Consider the following 19,969-nt stretch of genomic DNA (forward strand, 5'->3'; position numbering starts at 1 on the left):
TGGTTGTGACTGCCACCGCATCAGTTGGACTGATGGTGACGGCGGAGAAACTTTCTAGAAACAAGAGGAGAAGAAAAACATTGTGAAGCAGAATTAGTTTTGCTGCAAACCAGCACACCGATGCATAGATTGAAGTGAGGACTGTTTCCTACCAACGGGTGTGGTGTGTATGCTCTCCGTATAAGCCAGCAGCCGAAGCTGACCGCCGGGGTCACGGTAGTCGTTACTAAGGCTCGTGCACATCTTATTTTGCACAGCTGCCACATCCCAGCTGGGGATAACGCTGACATGAACCAGGCAGTCAAACCTACAGGGGAAACTCTGTGTTTTTACCGTCCTCTGCTGCAGTGGTTTATTCATATTTTGGCTTAAAATCTGTCTATTTGTTGATATTTGTCATAATCCTACTTAACATTTAAATACATCATTTCTGTGATCGGCCCTTCTTTTCTTTTTCTTTACTTTTTGAATTACTGTACAATCTGTGTATGTGATTAGTTTACAGAATTCAGCTCAGAAGAGTTATGGAAATACAAATGTGATGAATTTAAAATCTTAGGAAGCTTCGGCAGTGTAGATTAATGCCAAAAAACAACATATTTACCAATTAACATTTGCATTAACATTTATAGATACATTTAATAATGAAAGGAATATCATTTGAGCTAGAGACTGATCCTGTAGCCTAGAGGTGACCATCTCATTGCCCAGCCAAAATCAGATTTTATTGTATTTAGAAAAACTGAAATCGTTAAGAACAACAGTCAACCTGAACCTTGTCTTATTCGGGGGAGTCCACCGCACCTGAAGAATGAAAGACACAGAGCCTGAGAAATACAAAAGACAAACTAGTGTATGTCCACCACAGACTATTTCGTATTTCTTATCTGTCAACATGTAATGTACACGACTACAACTGCTAGAAGTGCCTCGGTCAGGCTCTAATGTACTTACCAGCCTGTCTTTCTGTAATGATTTTACAAGGCTGTCTTCTTTACTGGATCTGCGTAAGAGATCAGAGAAACTCAGTATACGTATGGCCCATTGGTTCCCCCTCTCCGTCAAATAATATAAAATAAGGTTTGATTTATGTGACATTCACAGGTATTTTATTGCAAAATATATCGAGTCAACGTCAGTGTTGTAAACCCCAATCTTCTCTTACCTGGTTACTTCAAACACAGACACTCTGTTTAAATAGATTCTGGACGGCAGAATCTGTCTGAGCTGCAGGAGGAACAACAAACAGCAGAAAGCAGTTAAAGTCAATGTGATTTAGTGTTAACGGAATCAAAACAACACCCGTACACCATAACAGTCCGATCCTTTTTACAGATACAGCACCACAAAAAGGTGACAGCAATAAAAAAAATAAAAAAAATGTCAGTGTTCGGAGTGTAACATGTAGAACATTCCTAGGTCGTTTTTTTACTATTAAATAGGGAATATCTGTGCTTTTTTTTTTTTTTTTGCTTGTTCTTATATATTTGTTTGTTTGCTCCTTTTACCCATTTATGTGCGATGTCTCTCGCCGTGTAGAGCTCTGTGTCGTTCCCATCAAGCCGGATGATGACAAACATCACTCTCACTTCGTAAACGGACCATTCTGCCAAACAGCCAAAGGAAATATAAAACACTATTAAGAACACGTTAATGTGGGTAAAGGAAAAGTAAAAGGACATCAAAGCACAGTAACAATTGCAACATGTAAACAAAAAGAAAACATAAATTTCAAGTATGGTTAAGTAGCCTTGATCATTTTATCTTCTAGGTAGAACTCGAGTGCGTGAATGAATTAATGTTGACACTGAAACAGTTGTGTTGTAGAACCACTTCCATTATTAGTGTGAACTGCAGACTATTATTATTATTATTGTGAAGGGCATTTCCTTGAAACAAAGCTCTGTATTCAAATATATTCAAATATGTTAATGTCTTTTATATAAAGAAATGTGATTCTTTCATGTTCTGTTAAGTGATTTAAGTAGATTCACTTACTGTGGTGTAGATGACTATAATGTTAATCGCTCTTACGGAGCTTAATCCTCTCACAACGTGAAAATAAAAACCAGACAGCTTATTTCCTGATACCTAGTAATCAGAATCAGTGACATGTTGACCCTGTGTTGTAAATAAAGGTTAACACAAAGTTTTATGGTGACCATTTCAGCAGGTTCCAGCTTTGCAGAAAGAGAATAACGACCCCTGACAGCTGTGTGATTAATGCTCCTGATCGTCATGTTATTGATCACAGAATGGCTTTGATATTTACTCAACTGACAAAGAGGCAGGGGGGGGGGTCAATATTTAATCTGAGGGCCGAGGACACACAGGAAACCAAAGGCAGCCGCGGGGGCAGACATTAAGGTTGGAAAAAGCTGTAAAACACTTGATGAAACCGACAGACCATTTACTGCTGAAAAGTGAATCACTGACTGGTGCATGAACACTGTGGGGAAGGGAGACAATATTGAACTTGTTGCGACCTGCAGGTGCTGAGGTACATGTAGGGTTGATCACATTTGAAAGAAAGGGTTGTGTTTTAGTCTGAATAATCAGAGAAAACCTATTCCAGTTCACGTGAATGACGTTTTCCATCGGCTCACCACACCGCAGGCTGGAGTCAGGGATCGGAGCACAGATCTGAGAGTCCCAGTTGTCTCTCTCCCACTTCACCAGGTCCCCCTCTGTACAATTCAGCGATGTCACTTCCTGTTTGCTCCGTTCTCGGCCCCAGAGCCGAAATAGAGATAATTTGCCCACCGGAGCGGGATGTGGGATGCTAGTCCCGTTGACCAGGCGGTGTGATGCACCCAGAGTCAGCGTTCCATTGGGGGCCAGTCTGCAGCTCGGGTGGGGGACGGAGGGAGTCGTATCTACATCGTGAGTTAAGAGAGGAGAAAACAGCAAACAAATGAATCATCATCAGAGCCAAAAGAGCACAATGTAGAAACAAACGACTCTCCACTCATCAGTCATACGTAACTGCCACTGAAATGGCAACACATTTTGACACTGAAAATGGTTACAAATGGTGCACGTTACCCTGTCCTTTGCTAAACTGTGAATCTAGCCTGCAGCCAGGAAGGGTTCCAATACGCCAGATATCTTTACAGTTCTGATACTAACCGTATTAAGCAGATATTCAGTGATTTGGACACGACCAGTGCACCTCAAATACAGTGTCTTTCTCAGTGTCATTATAAATGCACCCGTTCTGATCCCCATGCTCCTGCTTTATTTGTATGCAGGTTGGCTCAAAATCAAGATCCAATACTAATACTAACCTGACATGAGTCTAATGCCTCTAAAGGGGAAATGTGTCTTTATAAGACTAAAACACAAATGCAGCAGAAGAACATATCACTTATAAAACAAGTGTGGTAACAGACCATTACCAGAATAGAAAACGGTGAGAAATAAAAACAGGCCTCAACATGTTAAAACACAAAATAAGATACTGTGTGGTGTGGGAGTTGTAACTCAGTTGCCTATTAGTTAACCCACCGGCCATGATGTCCACCAGGTTGCCATCGACGTACAGGGCCGGTCGGTCGTTAGTATGTGTCCAGGTCAGGCACAGCGAGTACCACTGTGACAGACGAAGGTTGATCTTGGGCGTGGTCCACTCTGTCCCGAACAGCCAGACCACGAAACCATCCCTCTTTCCACCCAAGCCCAGCTCAGTGCACTGAACCTCAGGGTGAGTGTACATGAAGGCGGTCCATGGCGTGGAGTCCTCAATGGTCTAGATATGGTTGATGAAATATTATACATGGTTCATAAAGAGTTGAACTGGGCAGTCCTTGTGGGAATGACTTGTGCGGTTTTATCATCAATACCTTGAACTTCATGTTGAAGCAGACCGTGAGCTCCTGCAGGGCGGGGATGGACACCTGAGGCTTGAGCCTCCACTGGTTGCAACTGGAGAAGGTGAAGTCAGCGGCCTCCCCCCACAGACTGAGCCCACGGACTGACAGGCACAGACAATATACAGTAATCATTAACATACGGCACCGCACATAGGAGTACATGTCTTCTTCCTGAAGCTGCTTTTTGTATATCGACAACTCAGCTGTTGGCGGTTGGAGCCAGATTTTAATAGGAAAGAACGTGTCGAATGAGGGAGATCATTTCTTCCTATATTGCTGTTGATATGCACACAGCTGACTCGATTGGATAGAAAACCCTGAAGTTTAAAGTCCGTAACAGCTGCATGTAGGCAAATCTCAAATTAAAAAACTTGAATCAAAATAGGTCTGCAACTTAACGATTATTTTAATAACCAGGTAACTTGTTTGGTTACGTTTATGACATTTAGCTTGTATCAGAAAACAGTGAAAGATGCCCACATTTTACAGAGCCCACTGATCATATAAACTATACATCATGCACAGATATTTAATGTACAATTAGCAAACAGCTGTTTGATATTTGCTTGAACTTCTACCGGCTTCTAGCTTTAGAGCGATCATCTATAACTATAGATCACATATGTAAGTGCGGAGCCGTGTAGTGTTTAACTACTGTAAACTGTGTTTGTTTTTGGTATCCCTGACATATTTACATTGAACAGTGACTTTCTCACAGATGCACGTGCTGTAGTCTGAAAGATAAACCCTGAGCGGAGAATGAGAAATCATCTTCCATCAGTATTGTCTTGTCTTACTCTTGTCTAACCATGACTATGAATTATGAAATGTATTGTGATCCCCACCCAGTTTAAAAGTATTTTGATTCAATACGTTACATTTATTTAGCCGACACTTTTATCCAAAGTGACTTTACGTACCTCGCTCCATGCTGGTTGGACTGCTCAACAGAGACAGTGGGATCAACACATGCAGGATGTTTTGAAGACAAATCATCACAGTTCTGAAACGGAGTAAGTTCATTTCATTTTATTTTTTTCAGTTCAAAGAAGAGTTAACTGAATAAAGTTCTACAGTAAATATTATGTAAAATAATAAACAGACATTTAATACAACATTCTCATTAATAAATGAATTGTTTCTTTAAGAACGATGATTTCAAGTTTTAATCCCCTGAGAATTTGCTATCGCTGATCTTAAAGTCCAAGTTTTGTTAATGCCTTGAAAGACTCGAATGAGTGCTTACCTGCATGAATGAAATATTCCAAAAGGAGATCTCTCAAAGGTCAAACCTGGTGCAGACGTTCAATACCAGCAATACTGCAAACAGCTTCAAAGTGGACAGAGCATGAGATGAACCACAAACCTGTCTCTGCAAACACGTAGAGGGTATATATGTTTGCTGTGATTGGTGAGAGTGAGAGAGGGAGGAGGGAGGAGGGGGGGGGGGGGGTGTATGTTGTACATGTTGAATATCATCTTAACAGTCAGTTAAAGATAAAAAAAAAAAAAGTAATTGACTCCCATAAAGACAGCATATCTTTGACAAACACATACTGCTCCCTGGAAACACTCCAGCACATGTCGAGCTCAATCAATTTATAAAGCACATAACAACCGTTTAATGCTAACACGTTAACACTACACGGCGTTGAATGAGAGTCGATTCTGATCAGCTCGTAGAAAATGATGTGCTGTGTAGTAAAACGGGACCTTTTCAAAATTAAAAAAAGTTCCAGATGACTTGCAGACTCGTATACAGCGGCATTAGATCTACTGTGAGTGTTCTAGGTATGCAATGCATGCCACTGTCACAGCACAGCACTGTTGCCTCGTGGCCAACTAGAGGTTCGTGTTCACATTTAGTAAAACTTGGGTTCATGGATGTCCTGGTATCATTACGAGGTGTAGAATGATAAAATCTATACCTTTTCTTTACATGTCTCAAATGCGTTACCGGTTTTTCGCATGTATTGCGATTTGAAAATGTAACTGAATATGTGAGTGCAGAGATTTGTAGGTGTGCATGCAGATATGCAGTCTGTAGCTTGGTTTCAGTTAACTCAATGTCTCAATGCAATTTGCAAATCAGCATTGACCCATTTGTTAATTTTGTCCATAATGTTGATTTGAACTTGTTCCTATGCACTACCAGGAGGGGGCGCCATTGGTTTGGCCTCTTAGCTGAAATGTCAAAAGTATTAATGAGCTGCCAGCTGGAAAACACAAGCAGAGAAGTTATAAGAGAAGCCAGACACTTATGGCGCCGATGCTCTTTCACTGTAAATGTAGTAAATGTTTTTGATACAGCATAGAAGTTACTCCTTCGCGTCGAAAGGAGTCAGCTGAGGTGGTTCGGGCATCTAGTTAGGATGCCTCCTGGACGCCTCCCACTGGAGGTTCTCCAGGCACGTCCAACTGGGAAGAGACCCCGGGGAAGACCCAGAACACGCTGGAGGGACTACATCTCCCAGCTGGCCTGGGAACGCCTCGGGATCCCCCAGAATGAGCTGGAACATGTTGCCGGGGAGAGGGAGGTCTGGGTCGGCCTGCTTGGCCTGCTGCCACCGCGACCCGACCCCGGATAAGAGGAGGAAAATGGATGGATGGATGATAATCAATGGAATCACACATATCTAGTCAGAACCTGTGTGACAAGTCCAGCAGAGTCTCGAGCCTTAAATAATTTAGAACAAATGTGTACGTTTTGATTGTTTGTTTTGTCGTTTAATTAATCTAAAAAACAAACAGGAGAAATACCACGTTTTTTTTCATTTTCCGTTTTAAACCAAAAACGTTGTTGTCTGAACCCAAAAACGAAAAAACGAGAGAACCAAACTCAAATAACGAGCGCATTAGAGTTTTTGTAAATCTCTCTTTTGTATTTTCTTTTGAAGAGAGTAAAATAAGACAGGTAACCCGGAAGTAAGATTATTTCAAAATAAATGTCAAGGCAATGGAATCAAGAAATTCTAATATACAGTCTGATTCAAGCACGTGCATACGTACATACCAGGGTAACATTAGAAGAAAATACATTAATGAATATAAATAAGTAAACCTGGGCCGATGGGAGTATGTTAGCAACAGTAGCTGACGAAGCGGTTTAATATTCATCCACCTATACATATACCTAAGTATAAAACCTTGGTAATTTGATATTGCCAACGAATCATAGTTTGTTATTATTATGTTATATCCTGTTGTATCCCGTATTTGTGGATTTGCACTAAATGGTGTTCAGGAAGAGAAACAACACAAACACCTGGGACCACAAGGTAAAATGTTTCATTTACACCTTTGTGGATGAAAATATATTTCAAATAACATAACAGTGTTCAGACATTTAAATCATTTCATACATTACATTTTATTTTTTAATTTGTATGTATTTATGAAGGTATATTTGTGTCTTTATTACGCAAACAAAAATAAATGTTTTGAGAGCAGATTTCTCACACTGCAATCAAAAATCAAGTTTGTAAGTAAACATATATAAACTGAGGATAAATTATTTGTTATTTTTGCTCATGAAACTAGAATTTCTGGCTGCAAATCAAAAACCTTTGCTTTCATTTATGATTAAACGATCAAACTATCAAAACGAACACGGACCGAGTTCCCATTTTCAAGGACAGCTTCACATAAATGGTCTTGTCCCTTTTAGAATTATATATTTGTATAATTGTAACTAACAAGTAATGCACAAAACATTTAGCAATGTGTTTTATGTCAACACGGACCCTTAAAATACATTTTAAATCAATAAAAACAAATGCAATACTCAGTTTGTATAATGTTTATTTCATTTTGGCAACACATCAAGACGTATATTGAATATATTCCAATCTCATATTTAAATTTCCCCTTTCCTTGAAGGGAGAATGGTTTAAAAAAAGTGCAAGACCATTAACATAATAAGCTGTTTTATAGCTAAAAGATGAAAAAATACAATTTAATGACTTTTAAAAACACATGATATTCTTGCTTTATGCTAACACATTAGCATACACTGCGTTGAATGACAGCGTTGACTCTCACAACGGTCAGCTCATAAAATAAATCTGTGTTGTAAATAAAGAAATTGACTTTTAGACTCATATGCAGCATCATTACATCTACTTGTAGTATTTGTAGTATGCTTTGTTTTTATATGTGTTAGTAATATATTGTATGTGATACAAACCTCCAACAGGACACCACACTTAGCTAGATACGTTTTATCCTTTGAGGACTATTAGGACAAAGCTGGTCATTACCATCACTCAACACCGTGTCTGTTTAGTGTTAGCATCTAATGATCAACAGTGGACACAAATAACATTTTGGACACAATGTTTTTATCACTTTGTGGGTAATCTCCCAAAAAAGTCCCTTTAGTAATTAAGATAACATTGAAATGAAGAGTCTGACCTTTATGTAAAAATAAAGAAACAAAAAACATAATGACGATATAAACCACCGTTAAGAAATGACCGACCTCTCCGGCTCTACTTGTTGCCACAGTCGGAGCAGAGGATGTCTTTTCCCTTGGCTACGAAACGCTTGTTGGACAGACTGAGGGAGCATCTCTTACAGTTGAAGCAGTATTCATGCCAGGAGCTGCCCTCATATTTCACCACGTTCACTCCTTTACCAAAACCTGAGAGGAGAGAAAAGGACAGTTTGAACTCATTCCAACCATTTCATTTGATTCTATCAATATAATATGTGACGGATGGGTCCTTTCATTCAGGTGCACCTATCCTGATATGAACATGTCCATCTCTGATTGTGCCTTACTTGTAAAGTAGAGTCAGGAAAGTCAATGGAAGTTAAATGAATGTATTCACCATCAACCCGGTACAATATTTGCCACAACTTGTACATGTAAACTGAGCTGTTATCAAAGTTAACCGGTTTATAGTACAGCTTCTTCTCCAAAGTTACTATTTAAATTGCCTGCTACTGGCCATTTGAGGGAAACGTGTCTGTTTTTGACTTTGCAAGTTGACAAAGATCTTCCAAATTTGTTCCGGACTCTGTGAGGCTGGACTGTCTCACATCATATCATTAAGTCTTTGTGCAAAACACTTAAGCCACTTGAACATATGACCCTAAACAAAAATCTATTGGAATTGTAGTCTCACACATTTTTTTATGGGCTACAATTTAGAGACAGTGCACAGATAAATTCATGAAAAAAGTCTCTGACCTGCCTCAAGAAATGAAGATCACAAGTTCACAAAATCTGCAGATCAAAGCCGCTGTATTTTGTGCCGTGGCGGCTTTCACCTGCATTTTTTTGTGAACTTCAGTTAAATTTTAAATTGACCTGTGATGGGGTTTTGGCAGCCGCTGCATTTCTTTGCCACGGAGCTCTTGTAGCAGTCGACACAGAAGACCTGGTCCTCGTGCTTGGTGAAACTGGACCCGGCCAGAGGTGTTGAGCAGGAGCTGCACACAAAACAGTGGCTGTGCCACGGCTCGTCCTGGTAGTTCACTCCTCCGGAGGTTATAGCCTGGAGACAGACGGAAGAGAGGAGCTGAACGTGTGAATAGTGATTTTATTTATTTTATTTTATTAATTTTTAGAATGATGAAGGTCTGTTTCCTGCTTAAGAAGAATGACCTTTTTGCAGCAGACGCAGTGTTTGGCGAACTTCTTGTCATGGCAGGGGCTGCAGTAAACGTCACTTCCTTTGGAGAGGAAACTCAGCGATCCTATTGGTCGCTTACAGTTGAAACAGGTGAAGCATTCGTCGTGCCACGAGTTGCCTTTGTACTCCACGCTCTCTGTACCTGCAGAACACGAGAGAAGAGTTGATGCTACTGCAGACAAACAGGCAATGAGGAAGTCAAATCTGCTTGTTTGTTGTTGTCGTTTGATGTCATAATTACATTTATCGGGCTAACAATCATGTATGTAGATGTTTTGATGAACTCAGATGTTTTGATGAATTTGTTAGCTCAAGTCTTTTGAAAACTATATTTCCTCTAACTGATAACTCTTAAGTCCTTGGTTATAATCACCAAAGTGAGTTTACCAATTGGCCAGCTTCCTCAAAACTCCTCCAGCACAGTGCTTTTTCTGCCAACGGTACAAAATCAAGGTTTGCAGAGCATCGGTCTCACCAGCCAGTATGGCTTTGTAACAGCCGTGGCAGCGTGGAGCATCCTCTCTGGAGCAGCACTTCCCACACATGATACGGTCGTCTTTGGTGCTGAAGGGCTCCTTGGCCAGAGGCTTGTAACACTTTGTGCAACGGAAACACTCCTCATGCCAGTACCGGCCCTTATGACTGAGCTCCTGATGGAGGAAGGAAGTTTAATGAGAGGGGAAAATAAACGGGTAAATAAAGCTGATAACACACACACACACACACACACACACACCTTTGATTCCACAGGGATGGGTCGATGGCACTCGGCGCAGGAGTTGGCGCAGAACTTGGTGTGGCAGCGGACGCACACTGGCTTGCCTTCGTTGCGGACGAACCTCTTCCCCCCGAGGTCCTCTCGGCAGTAGAAACATTGCGGGCTCTCGGCCATCGTCACTCCGAAGGGAGACTCACAGCTATAACAAATAAAGCAATGGCAAATAAAAAAAAAGTTTGTCCAACCAAATCCAAAAAGTTTCACATCTTTCCCACAACAAAGCATTTTAAGAAGGCTACTTCAAAGCACCACATAGAGGCGCTGTTGATCCACTCAGAGGGACTGAGGGCAAAAGAAAAAAGCTTTCAGTTCAACAAACGCTTGATATTTAACGCTGCATTTTGCTGATTAGATGCCTTTCATTCCCCATTCTGACACACTGAACAGTGCCATTGAAATATTTGCTTTGTGTAAAAGCATAGCAACCAGGCGTACATATCTGTGTTTCTGTGTGTCCACCTGTGTGTTTGCTGTGTGTGTGATGTGTGATATGATCGTCCTCACTCATACATCTCATTGCTGATTTTTTTAAAAACGAATCATACAGCTGATAACTTCAACGACAAAGCTCGATGGCTGATTTGAGAAGCGGGCAAACAACACAAGTTTGAATCCTGTAATCTGATGATGTCATTTAAAATCATATTTCGGATTCTTGGCATTTAACAAACTCAGAGTAACTCATCTGCTCACGTTGCTGTGAGTTACCAAACCTCATGTAAGTGAAAGTCCTGAATGTCTAATTATGAGTGAAAATTCACTGAATTTAATTTAGATATTAACAGTTGGAATCAGATCAAATTCATAAAAAAAAATATATATATATATGGTTTGCATTTTTTTAAATGTTTAAACAGAGGTTCCTAAAACATCTGCTGTCGGTGCTTTTCAGTGAAAATGATTTAAAACTCAAAATGCCTTAATTATCACATAAAACTCCTACTTTTGTTGTACGCTATTTCCCATAACCTGCTACATGCATATTACTCAATCTGATGATATTTGGGATAACTCTGAAAAAACCTGCAACAGATTTCAAAGGTGACAAAGTCCCAAAATCTTGAGTGTAGTGTAGTTAATAACATTACACATACACACAGATCTATTGTACTTTTACTTTGACTACAGTCATTTTATTTTATGCTACTTTATACTATATTATCTTTCTAAATTTCAGAGGGAAATATTGCACATTTGACTTTATTTTGTTTCATCGTTAACAGTTTCAGATTTAAGATTTTAATCAAAACAAATGATAAGCTCATTCAATATGTTGCTTTGTTCTAAATTAAACTACCCAACATATAAAGTTTCTCAAATTAGCTCCACCTCAACAAACTACTACATTAAAATACTGCTTACAAATAAATGTATCAACATTGTTTCAACAATATAATATACAATATCACATTGGACATTTTTTCTGTATAATAAGAACGGTACCTTTGGTAAATGTTGCTTCTATGACCTGTAATTTATAATGGAGCCTATTCTTACACTGTGTTGTTGGTAGTTTTACTGAAGCAAAGGGTCTGAATGCTCATTGTTGTCCACCTTCAAATTAAATTAAGTTCCAAAACTGAACTGCACCTGATTATTAAATCCTAACTACAGTACGTCTTCAGCATTTGTCTCACACAATATAATCCAAAAACCGCTCTCCCGAAAATACAACACTCATAAACCTCCTAAACATAGAACCAAAATCACCACGTTGATCACCGACAGCGCTCTGATTACAGGGTCTGGATTTCTGATGGTAAACAATCCGGGACACGACGGCAAAATCACAGCGACACAAACGCACAGAATGTGGAGGAAGAGATGGCTGAACACAGTTCACTCAATTATTTCCCACATCAAGTTCATGCTGGCTGACCGCGAGGAATGCTCCTAAACTGCTGCAAAAAACTGTGTGTGTGTGAGAGAGGTGAACACATGAAGGAATGCCTGGTATGACTAATGTGGTGAGATGTGGAACGTTGGCAACTTACACACACACACACACTTTTTTCGCGGACCACTCCCTTGTAGACCAACAAAACCACAAACTATAGCGTTCAGCTCCTGGTTGGAGCGGCATGTCAGCACAGATTCATGAGGAAGTTCTGGTTTTGGCACGAGACCGACGTTACCACGAGTTTATAGGCTGCGTACACATACACTCAAATCCTCCCTTTTCCTGTGACTTCACTTAAACTCTCAGCAGAAAGTCACAGATGGACGATTCCTTTCTATGGACGAGGGCCGACAGATACGGGCTACTTGATGGCGATACCCATTCTGACGCTTTTGGTGAAATCCCGGTGGTCTTGATCCGTCACGGGTGGATGGAGTCCTGTAACATGATCTTTAGGTCAAGGACTTGTACTACAAGTTGTTCGTGTTTTGACATCCCACCGCTGAAACGTCGTATTTTAAAAACTATAATTTGTTATGTAAAGGTTTCAGGTTAAAAATAGGTTTGTTTTTTGAGGAGAAGTCTGAGTAAAGATGATGATGGCGGGTCGCTGTAATTAGAGTCATGACCTTTTATATTTGTCCCAGCAGTCTCTCCTTTTTTTGGACTCCTAACAGCTATTATACAACATACTGTCTGCCCAGCCAATATCCAATGTCTTAAGGGCTGTTTTTCTGTAGTTTTTAATCAAGAAGAAATACTGGATATTGGTTTTGCAATAAACCCAGATGAAAAACATCAATCTTATTTATAACAAGACCAAGCCAGTCCATACTGGCTCTGTGTGGCGGTGCTTGGCGTTGCTTTCAGCAGAACGCTAACGTCAACAAAGGAAAAGAATAGTAACATGCTGAAACTGAGCATGATCGTGTTTAGCGTGTTGGCTTTCGCTGAGGGTCAGAAATGTCATTAGTTTTGCAGCTCTGTGAATATTAATCAAAGTACTGAAAGTATACTGGAAAAATTTAAATTTTGACCAGATGATAAATGAAAAGTCAGCGGATCAGTTAAAGCAGTAACAATTCATCCTGAGGAGGACGTTGATGTGTCGACCAGACTTCACGGGAATCCATCCGGCAGTACAACCAATGAATAGAGCCACAACATTTCATGGCGATCAATAGTTGAGATATTTCAGTCTGGAAGTGAAGGACCGGCAGACATTGTCATTTCTAGAGCCAAGCAGCTAGCGTGGCTAAAAATAGAATGTCTGTAGTTAAATGTGTTTTTTAAATACCTCGTGCTTAGACTCTGAGGTTTTCTTCCCATTTTCCTCTTCACTGACTACTAGCCGAGGCACATGCTGACCCTCCCTCATCACATGACTTTACCGATGACATCGCTGTATAAAATGACCTGTTGTGACCTCAAGGAAAATCACAGCCACGAACTAGAGACCTGGGACATTTAGAGGACGTACGGCTGGACTACATATATTGACAATAAGAGGGTTTGAATCGTCGATAAATGTAATTCTTGCAGAAATCTCCAAATGTCTAAAAGCATTCCTCATCTTAATGTGGTATTCTGATTTATCACCTTCTTTTATACAGTCTATGTTTACGACTACAACAACTTGACACGCGCTGCTGAGCTGCATCTCAAATTCATTTTCAGGTTCCAAACTCTCAGATGATCTATAGATCAGCGGATGGCACAATATACGTGATGTTGTTGCCCAGACACTGTCTGACAGAGCTATGTGGCTGAGGTCAAAGGTGCTACCGTTAAAAAAAGTTGATTAAATAACTTCTTTTTGTGGTCTTGTCTCCTCAACAGACAATAAAGCTACAAACTGACACAGACATCATGCTGAGTGGACATGAATCTTCCTGTTAGTGAGCTGTTACTTCATTACTTATTAATAGAAAACCAGCAGCCGGTTTATTTGTTGACTGGGAGAGGCTACTCATCCATCTCCACTGGAGGACAGCCAGTCCAGCCAGCCAAAGCTAAGGTGTGGTATTTACCTGTTATCTTCACTTCCTGCCTCTCCTTAAACTAATAAGAACGAATTAATGTGTCATTTTCTCTCCCTCGCCTTCTTATTCTTCCTCCAAACTTGGTACTGCGTGCCACTGCGTGAGTAGCCCACAGCTATGACGTACTGTGTGGCTCTAAAAGGCTGCAGAGAAGGCAATAATACCTCTTGGCTACCAGCATCATGAAAATGTTATCTGATGGGAGGCAAACAATGGCCGACAGGAAGCGAGCCAGTATCCACACATACTGGAGGAAAATAACTCAGGTTTCACTGACGTCAGCCGGCTCCGAGGACGGTGTCTCTGCATGTCTTCGCTTTGTTTTTCCTGCAATAAATGTTCTCGCTGTGTCATGGCATGAAGGAACGTATACATCATGTTCTAGTATCCAAGCTGCCGATACAAAACTCTCTGTTTAATCGCCATAGAAACACGGGAGATCAAGCCGCGTCACGCAGTGGAAGGCCAAGGACAACCTTGTGTTTGTATTAATCATATCGTGGGACGTAAAGTGACATAATGGGGACTCGAAACCGGGATCCCAAAAGGTTAAACGTTCATTTATAGAGTTCAGACTTGGCTTTTGGTTCACTTAAGGGTTGAGGTGAGGCCTCCAGTGATTATGGTTAAGGGGTAAGACTGCTGTTATGTATAATATTTCCTTTTTGTCAAATCAACTCAAAGAGGAGCATAACGTTCATTTGTTGGAGACTATTTTCAGTCACGGATAAATACATTACGTGTGTGTGTGGGAGTGACAATTTAAATCTGTGTGTGTGTGTGTAGAGTCATGCAGTCTGCAGCTACTTGATTTTAAAGACTTTAAAACCACCAGTGATTTAGTTTTGAATTCTTCACTTATTGCTCCTTTTCCTGCCATCTTTGCTCGCTCTGTCACACCTCCATTAAGCTCTCAATTAGAGCAGCGGTTGGAGGTCTGTGGTGTAAAAATAAAACACAGAGAGGTGACATCATGCCATGTGGACGGCAGGAAAATCTCACACACAGTTCATAACACGTGGGGGATGAGAAAAACAAAAAGAAGTGAAAATAAAGTAACAGAGAGAGAGAGAGAGAGAGAGAGAGAGAGAGAGAGAGAAAGACAGCCAGGACAAACATGACCAGACAAACTAAAATAAAATGCTGTGTATTTATGGAGTGTCTGCTTGTAATTGTGTGTGTGTGTGTGTGTGTGTGTGTGTGTGCGTGTGCGTGTGTGTGTGTGTGTGTGTGTGTGTTAGCATGAGCTTATCGCTGAAGAATCTAGTGGAAAACTGAGAAACAGGAAGTCTCCATCAGAACGGTGAAGTTGGCACAATCCAGCCACACACACACACACACACACACACACACACACACACACACACACACACACACACACACACACACACACACACACACACTTCTCTAATGTACTGGCTGTTTACATTAACATCTCATTAATGCCTACAGATGCACATCCGTCTGAACTCATGTTACATTCAGTGTGTGCTGCAGGTGATCTTTGACTTGTGTGGCAGCCGGCAGAAGATCTCTTGATGGGACCTCCTGGTGGTTTAAAAATAGATTCGGGTTGAAACTCTGAATGTACAAAATATCCATTTAAAATATATCTTACAAAAATGTATCCATTGTAGAACGGGAAGAGATCAAAGTGAACGAATAATGTTCTTTTAGCTCTACTTTGGTCTCCACCAACTCCTGAGGGAAACATCTGGCTCTTTAGCTGCTAAATGCTCCACTATGTATCAGACAGTAACGTTGGCTGCTTCAAACCCAAAATGATGAACTGAAAGATGCTAAAAAAAGGTCCGAGGGGAGCGGCACAGAGGAGTAATACTTCTCTGTGTCCTTCGATCCATCGTTAACACAAGTATATCGATAAGAGCAGCTTTAAAGACCACTGCATCTCCCATTATGGCCCAGCATCACACGAGGAGCATTCCCACCCTCTGTTCCAGTCGTGCCATCTCAAAAATAAACACACACTATCAGCATTTGAAACTGAGCAGCGAGTTCAGATAAACATTTGTCCTCCCCGTCAGCCTACAAAGGAAGATAATCGTTTTCTTTGGCTCCGGTGCGGCACATTCCAGACAGTGAAATACAGCCGATACAACAGATCTGAGTCGCGTCGAAACGCAGCATGTCCCACTACCACGGGACAGACAGGATGGTTTCACCAGAAGCTGCTGGTCTGCTGAACTTCAATCTGTCTTCATCCGAGTTAAACACGTCTGTTTCTGCACTCATATTCTGTTCTTGCCTTGATTCAGTAACCAAGACGTCTTTCAGAACAGAGCAGCTGACAAAACAGGACCCCCTCAGCAGCAGCAATGTATGACCAATTTCCATTTCCACTAATATCTATGACATTTTCTGTGTGTGTGTGTGTGTGTGTGTGTGTGTGTGTGTGTGTGTGAGAGAGAGTGAGGGAACGCTCCCCACATTAGTTCCTCATCAGTCCTGTTGGAGCAATACTGAAGGTCCAAAGCTAAATTTAATGCTAAAATGATCTAATGGGACATTTGAGCCCTCGGTGCTGTCTTGAGGGCTTGTTTGCTTCCAAAGTCTCCCTTCATAAATCTCCAACCAACCGAATCCCTTCAAATCTCAGTTTCTAACCATTCGCCCAGATTCTAAACCTAAAAATCAGAGACCACACGAAACCCTTACTTGAACTCAACCATTTCTAAACGAATGCCAACACATGACAATTTAGAAGTAATACACATACACGTTCATTCAGGAGACCAAGCATTAGATCATGTACCGTCAGTTTAACCGTTAAACCACGAGGCTGAACGACCTCACAGATGGGTGCCAGATTAAAGGAAGAACCAACGTAGTCGAGTGTCTTAGTTGGACCACCACGAGTCTCCAGAACGTCAACATTTCTGATTTTACAAGCCTCAACTCTACAACTCTGAAGGGATGACACTGCGTTCTCACAAAAGCTATTCAGAGTGATGTCTAACATGTAGCTCCAAAGTCATTTTCATACCTCTAGTGAGGAAACATCTGTGTTTAAGTTTCTCCACTCCTTTAAAATGCTCCCCCGTCTGTCCCTATTCATACGAGTAAAGTTTGTTATCTGACAGGAAATACGTTTCTTGTCGAGAGCTAGATGACAAGATGGATACCGTCCTCGTGTCTGTGCGTGAAAGTATGAAGCTACAGTCAGGAGACCGTTAGCTTAGCTTAGCATTGAAACGGAACAGTCGAAAGGGAACGGCATGTGCCTAGGGTGCCAGCTCTGAAGCTCATAAACATGTTATATCTTGTTTGCTCGATCCGTACAAAAACTAAAGTGTAAAGGTTGTGGTGTTACCGGTCGCCGCTGGTTGCCTGGCAAGATCAAGGAAGTCGCTGCTCCAGGCCAAGAAAAATACATTTTTACACTTTTGTACGGATGAAATAAATGAGATATAATAAATACAATATATATTTAATTGTTGAGCTTAAGTTGCGCTATTTTTTTGTTGCCTTTGTACAAAGCCTGCGTAGCTTTTGTTATTTATATAAGAGTGGCATCAATCCTCTCAAGTAACTAAAATAATCATTTTTTATCTCCCAAAACAACAAACCATTTTCCAAAATATCTTAAACACATCGTAACATCGAACCACTTCATTGGTCGGGCAGCTGCTGCCCATTTTCTCGTAGTCATCCTTGGCGCCTTCGGTATCGATAGCTTTGCCTCCTTCCACAAAATAGCACAAAAGCTTTTTTCCTTGTCCTTAGTTTGGCAAACACTGATTAATATCAGTGTGTCCAAACACATCACAGCAGGCTTCAATGGCCGCAGGTAAAAGATAACATCCTGCCAAGTTACCCAGTGAAAACTTATTTAACCTTCAAGCCGTCGGAGCACGAAAACCGCTGAACTCCATTAAAAAGCCTCTATTACAAATACGGTGTTTACCATTGGGGATAAAAGAAGAACGTAGCGTCTGAATCCCGTTTACATTCTATCCTACTACTGTCACTACAGGAAAAACACAACAGGGAGTTACCATGACATGAAGTCAGACATATTGCATCAAGTTTTACGAGCCTGTGATGTATTTTATGGGACTGAGCTCATGGTAATTTCTTAAACATGCAGGCACCGGCTTTAAAACAGACTAAAAAAACTCCAGTTTGTGTGTGTGTGTGTGTGTGTCAGGCAGCGAAGGGTCAGCCACACATATGGGTCTTGGTTTACTTACTGTCTGTGAGTTTATGCATGCGTGACAGTGCATGCTGTTGGAAATGACTGTAACACTGCAAGTACTTCCATACGACTGTAAAAATCAGCAACATTTAGTCGCCTATATATCCAGACGTTTAGCCCAGTTGCAACATCTGTGACATGAGGCTTCCTTCTGCAATCTTACTGGGAAATGTCTCCTTCCTCTTTTAGTCTTGTTTGTTTGGAGTCATTTAACTTAAGAGACAAATTATCTTCTTTTTTTTTTTTTTCAATAAATTCACAGTCACACAATCTGCTGTATGTGATCTGTATGTGAAAGAGAAAAGAGTTCAGTCTCACGTATGGATCCTGAATTTACTTTACAACCACTTGCAGAGTCATCTGGTAGAGCCAACACTGAAGCCAAATGCATCACTTGCATGGATATAAACGCGCACACACACACACACACACACACACACACACACAGGACAATGAAAAATAGCAGTAGCCTATAGGGATTTTAATTGACCTATTTGATGCATTTTTTAGCCTCAGCAGTTCCATCACACTGAGCGAAAAAAGGAGACTTCTTAACTGGAAACAGATTTCAGGAGCAGTCCAGGCTTTCACAAGTCAGCATGTAACCGTAGCTCTCTTTCCCCTCACACACCCACACACACACACACATGTACAGAGACAGACAGACAGCCAACGCCCCAGACAGACTTCAGGGTCTTGTTTCCTCTCTGGACATCAAAAATGCTGCAATTGAAATGTGTACGAAATCTTACAAATGTATGAGAGATGAAGAGCGTTACATGCCAGGCTACTGTACTTTTGTTAGCGGGACATACTGTAAATGTGATCAGACATTAAAATCTATAACTTCATAACGGTCACATATTAGCAATGTACTAATATAGGGCAGTGAAAGTGCGGCTCACGTGTTGGCAACAACTCCATCACCTACATGCTGAAAGTGCAAAACGAAAAGCAGCGCTGCGGCAGACTAACTGGTTTAACGGAGAACAAGTTTCAGAAGACAGTAAATGAACTGCGCTGCTCGGCAGTCAGCTTACCGGGTTCAGGGTGACGTCTGCGGCGGCGTGGAGGAGCGGCGCTCTCGGACCCGTGTGGAGGCAGCGGGTGTCGGCTTTAACCCAAGACCCTCCTCACGCGAATAATAAGTACTGCCATCTGCGGCTGCGTCAAGCTGGACGGGGAACAAACCAAGACGGGAAATGGTATGTTGCACCTTCAAATTAAGAGTATCTGCCCGAGTCATCAAAATAAAAGTAAATGTGTCGTTCACACACACGCGCACACACACGCCAACTTTTTGAGAAAACGTACAAACGCGCTGAAAAGGCAGTAGCCTCGTTACATTAGTGTGTAATGTGTCAGTGTTACCAGCAAGACAGTAATTATATTTTGCCAGCATCATTTGAGGTAAAGCAGAAAATAGAGTGTGAATATTCATCTTTGACCTTGGAAATAGTAGGCCTGCAAAAAACTAAATGAACTCAATGTCCACTTACTAAGTTGTTTTTTCCGGGGCTCA

At 41.0% G+C, this 19,969-nt stretch overlaps 1 protein-coding gene across 1 annotated transcript; it reads right to left on the bottom strand.

The window, feature by feature from the left end:
- Positions 1-7,656: 7,656 nt before the first annotated feature.
- On the bottom strand, positions 7,657-19,621 carry LOC142960650 (four and a half LIM domains protein 1-like). Its single transcript, XM_076102586.1, has 6 exons — positions 19,488-19,621; positions 10,248-10,428; positions 9,987-10,161; positions 9,484-9,653; positions 9,187-9,373; positions 7,657-8,514 (listed from the first exon to the last, which is right to left on the bottom strand). Exons 2-6 carry the CDS (start codon positions 10,401-10,403, stop codon positions 8,363-8,365), a joined length of 840 nt encoding a protein of 279 aa, XP_075958701.1. The 5' UTR covers positions 10,404-10,428; positions 19,488-19,621; the 3' UTR covers positions 7,657-8,362.
- Positions 19,622-19,969: the final 348 nt, after the last annotated feature.

The sequence above is a fragment of the Anarhichas minor genome, unplaced genomic scaffold (genome assembly GCF_050575085.1).
Source record: "Anarhichas minor isolate MPS153535 unplaced genomic scaffold, ASM5057508v1 ptg000027l, whole genome shotgun sequence".
NCBI classification, from domain to species: Eukaryota; Metazoa; Chordata; class Actinopteri; order Perciformes; family Anarhichadidae; genus Anarhichas; species Anarhichas minor.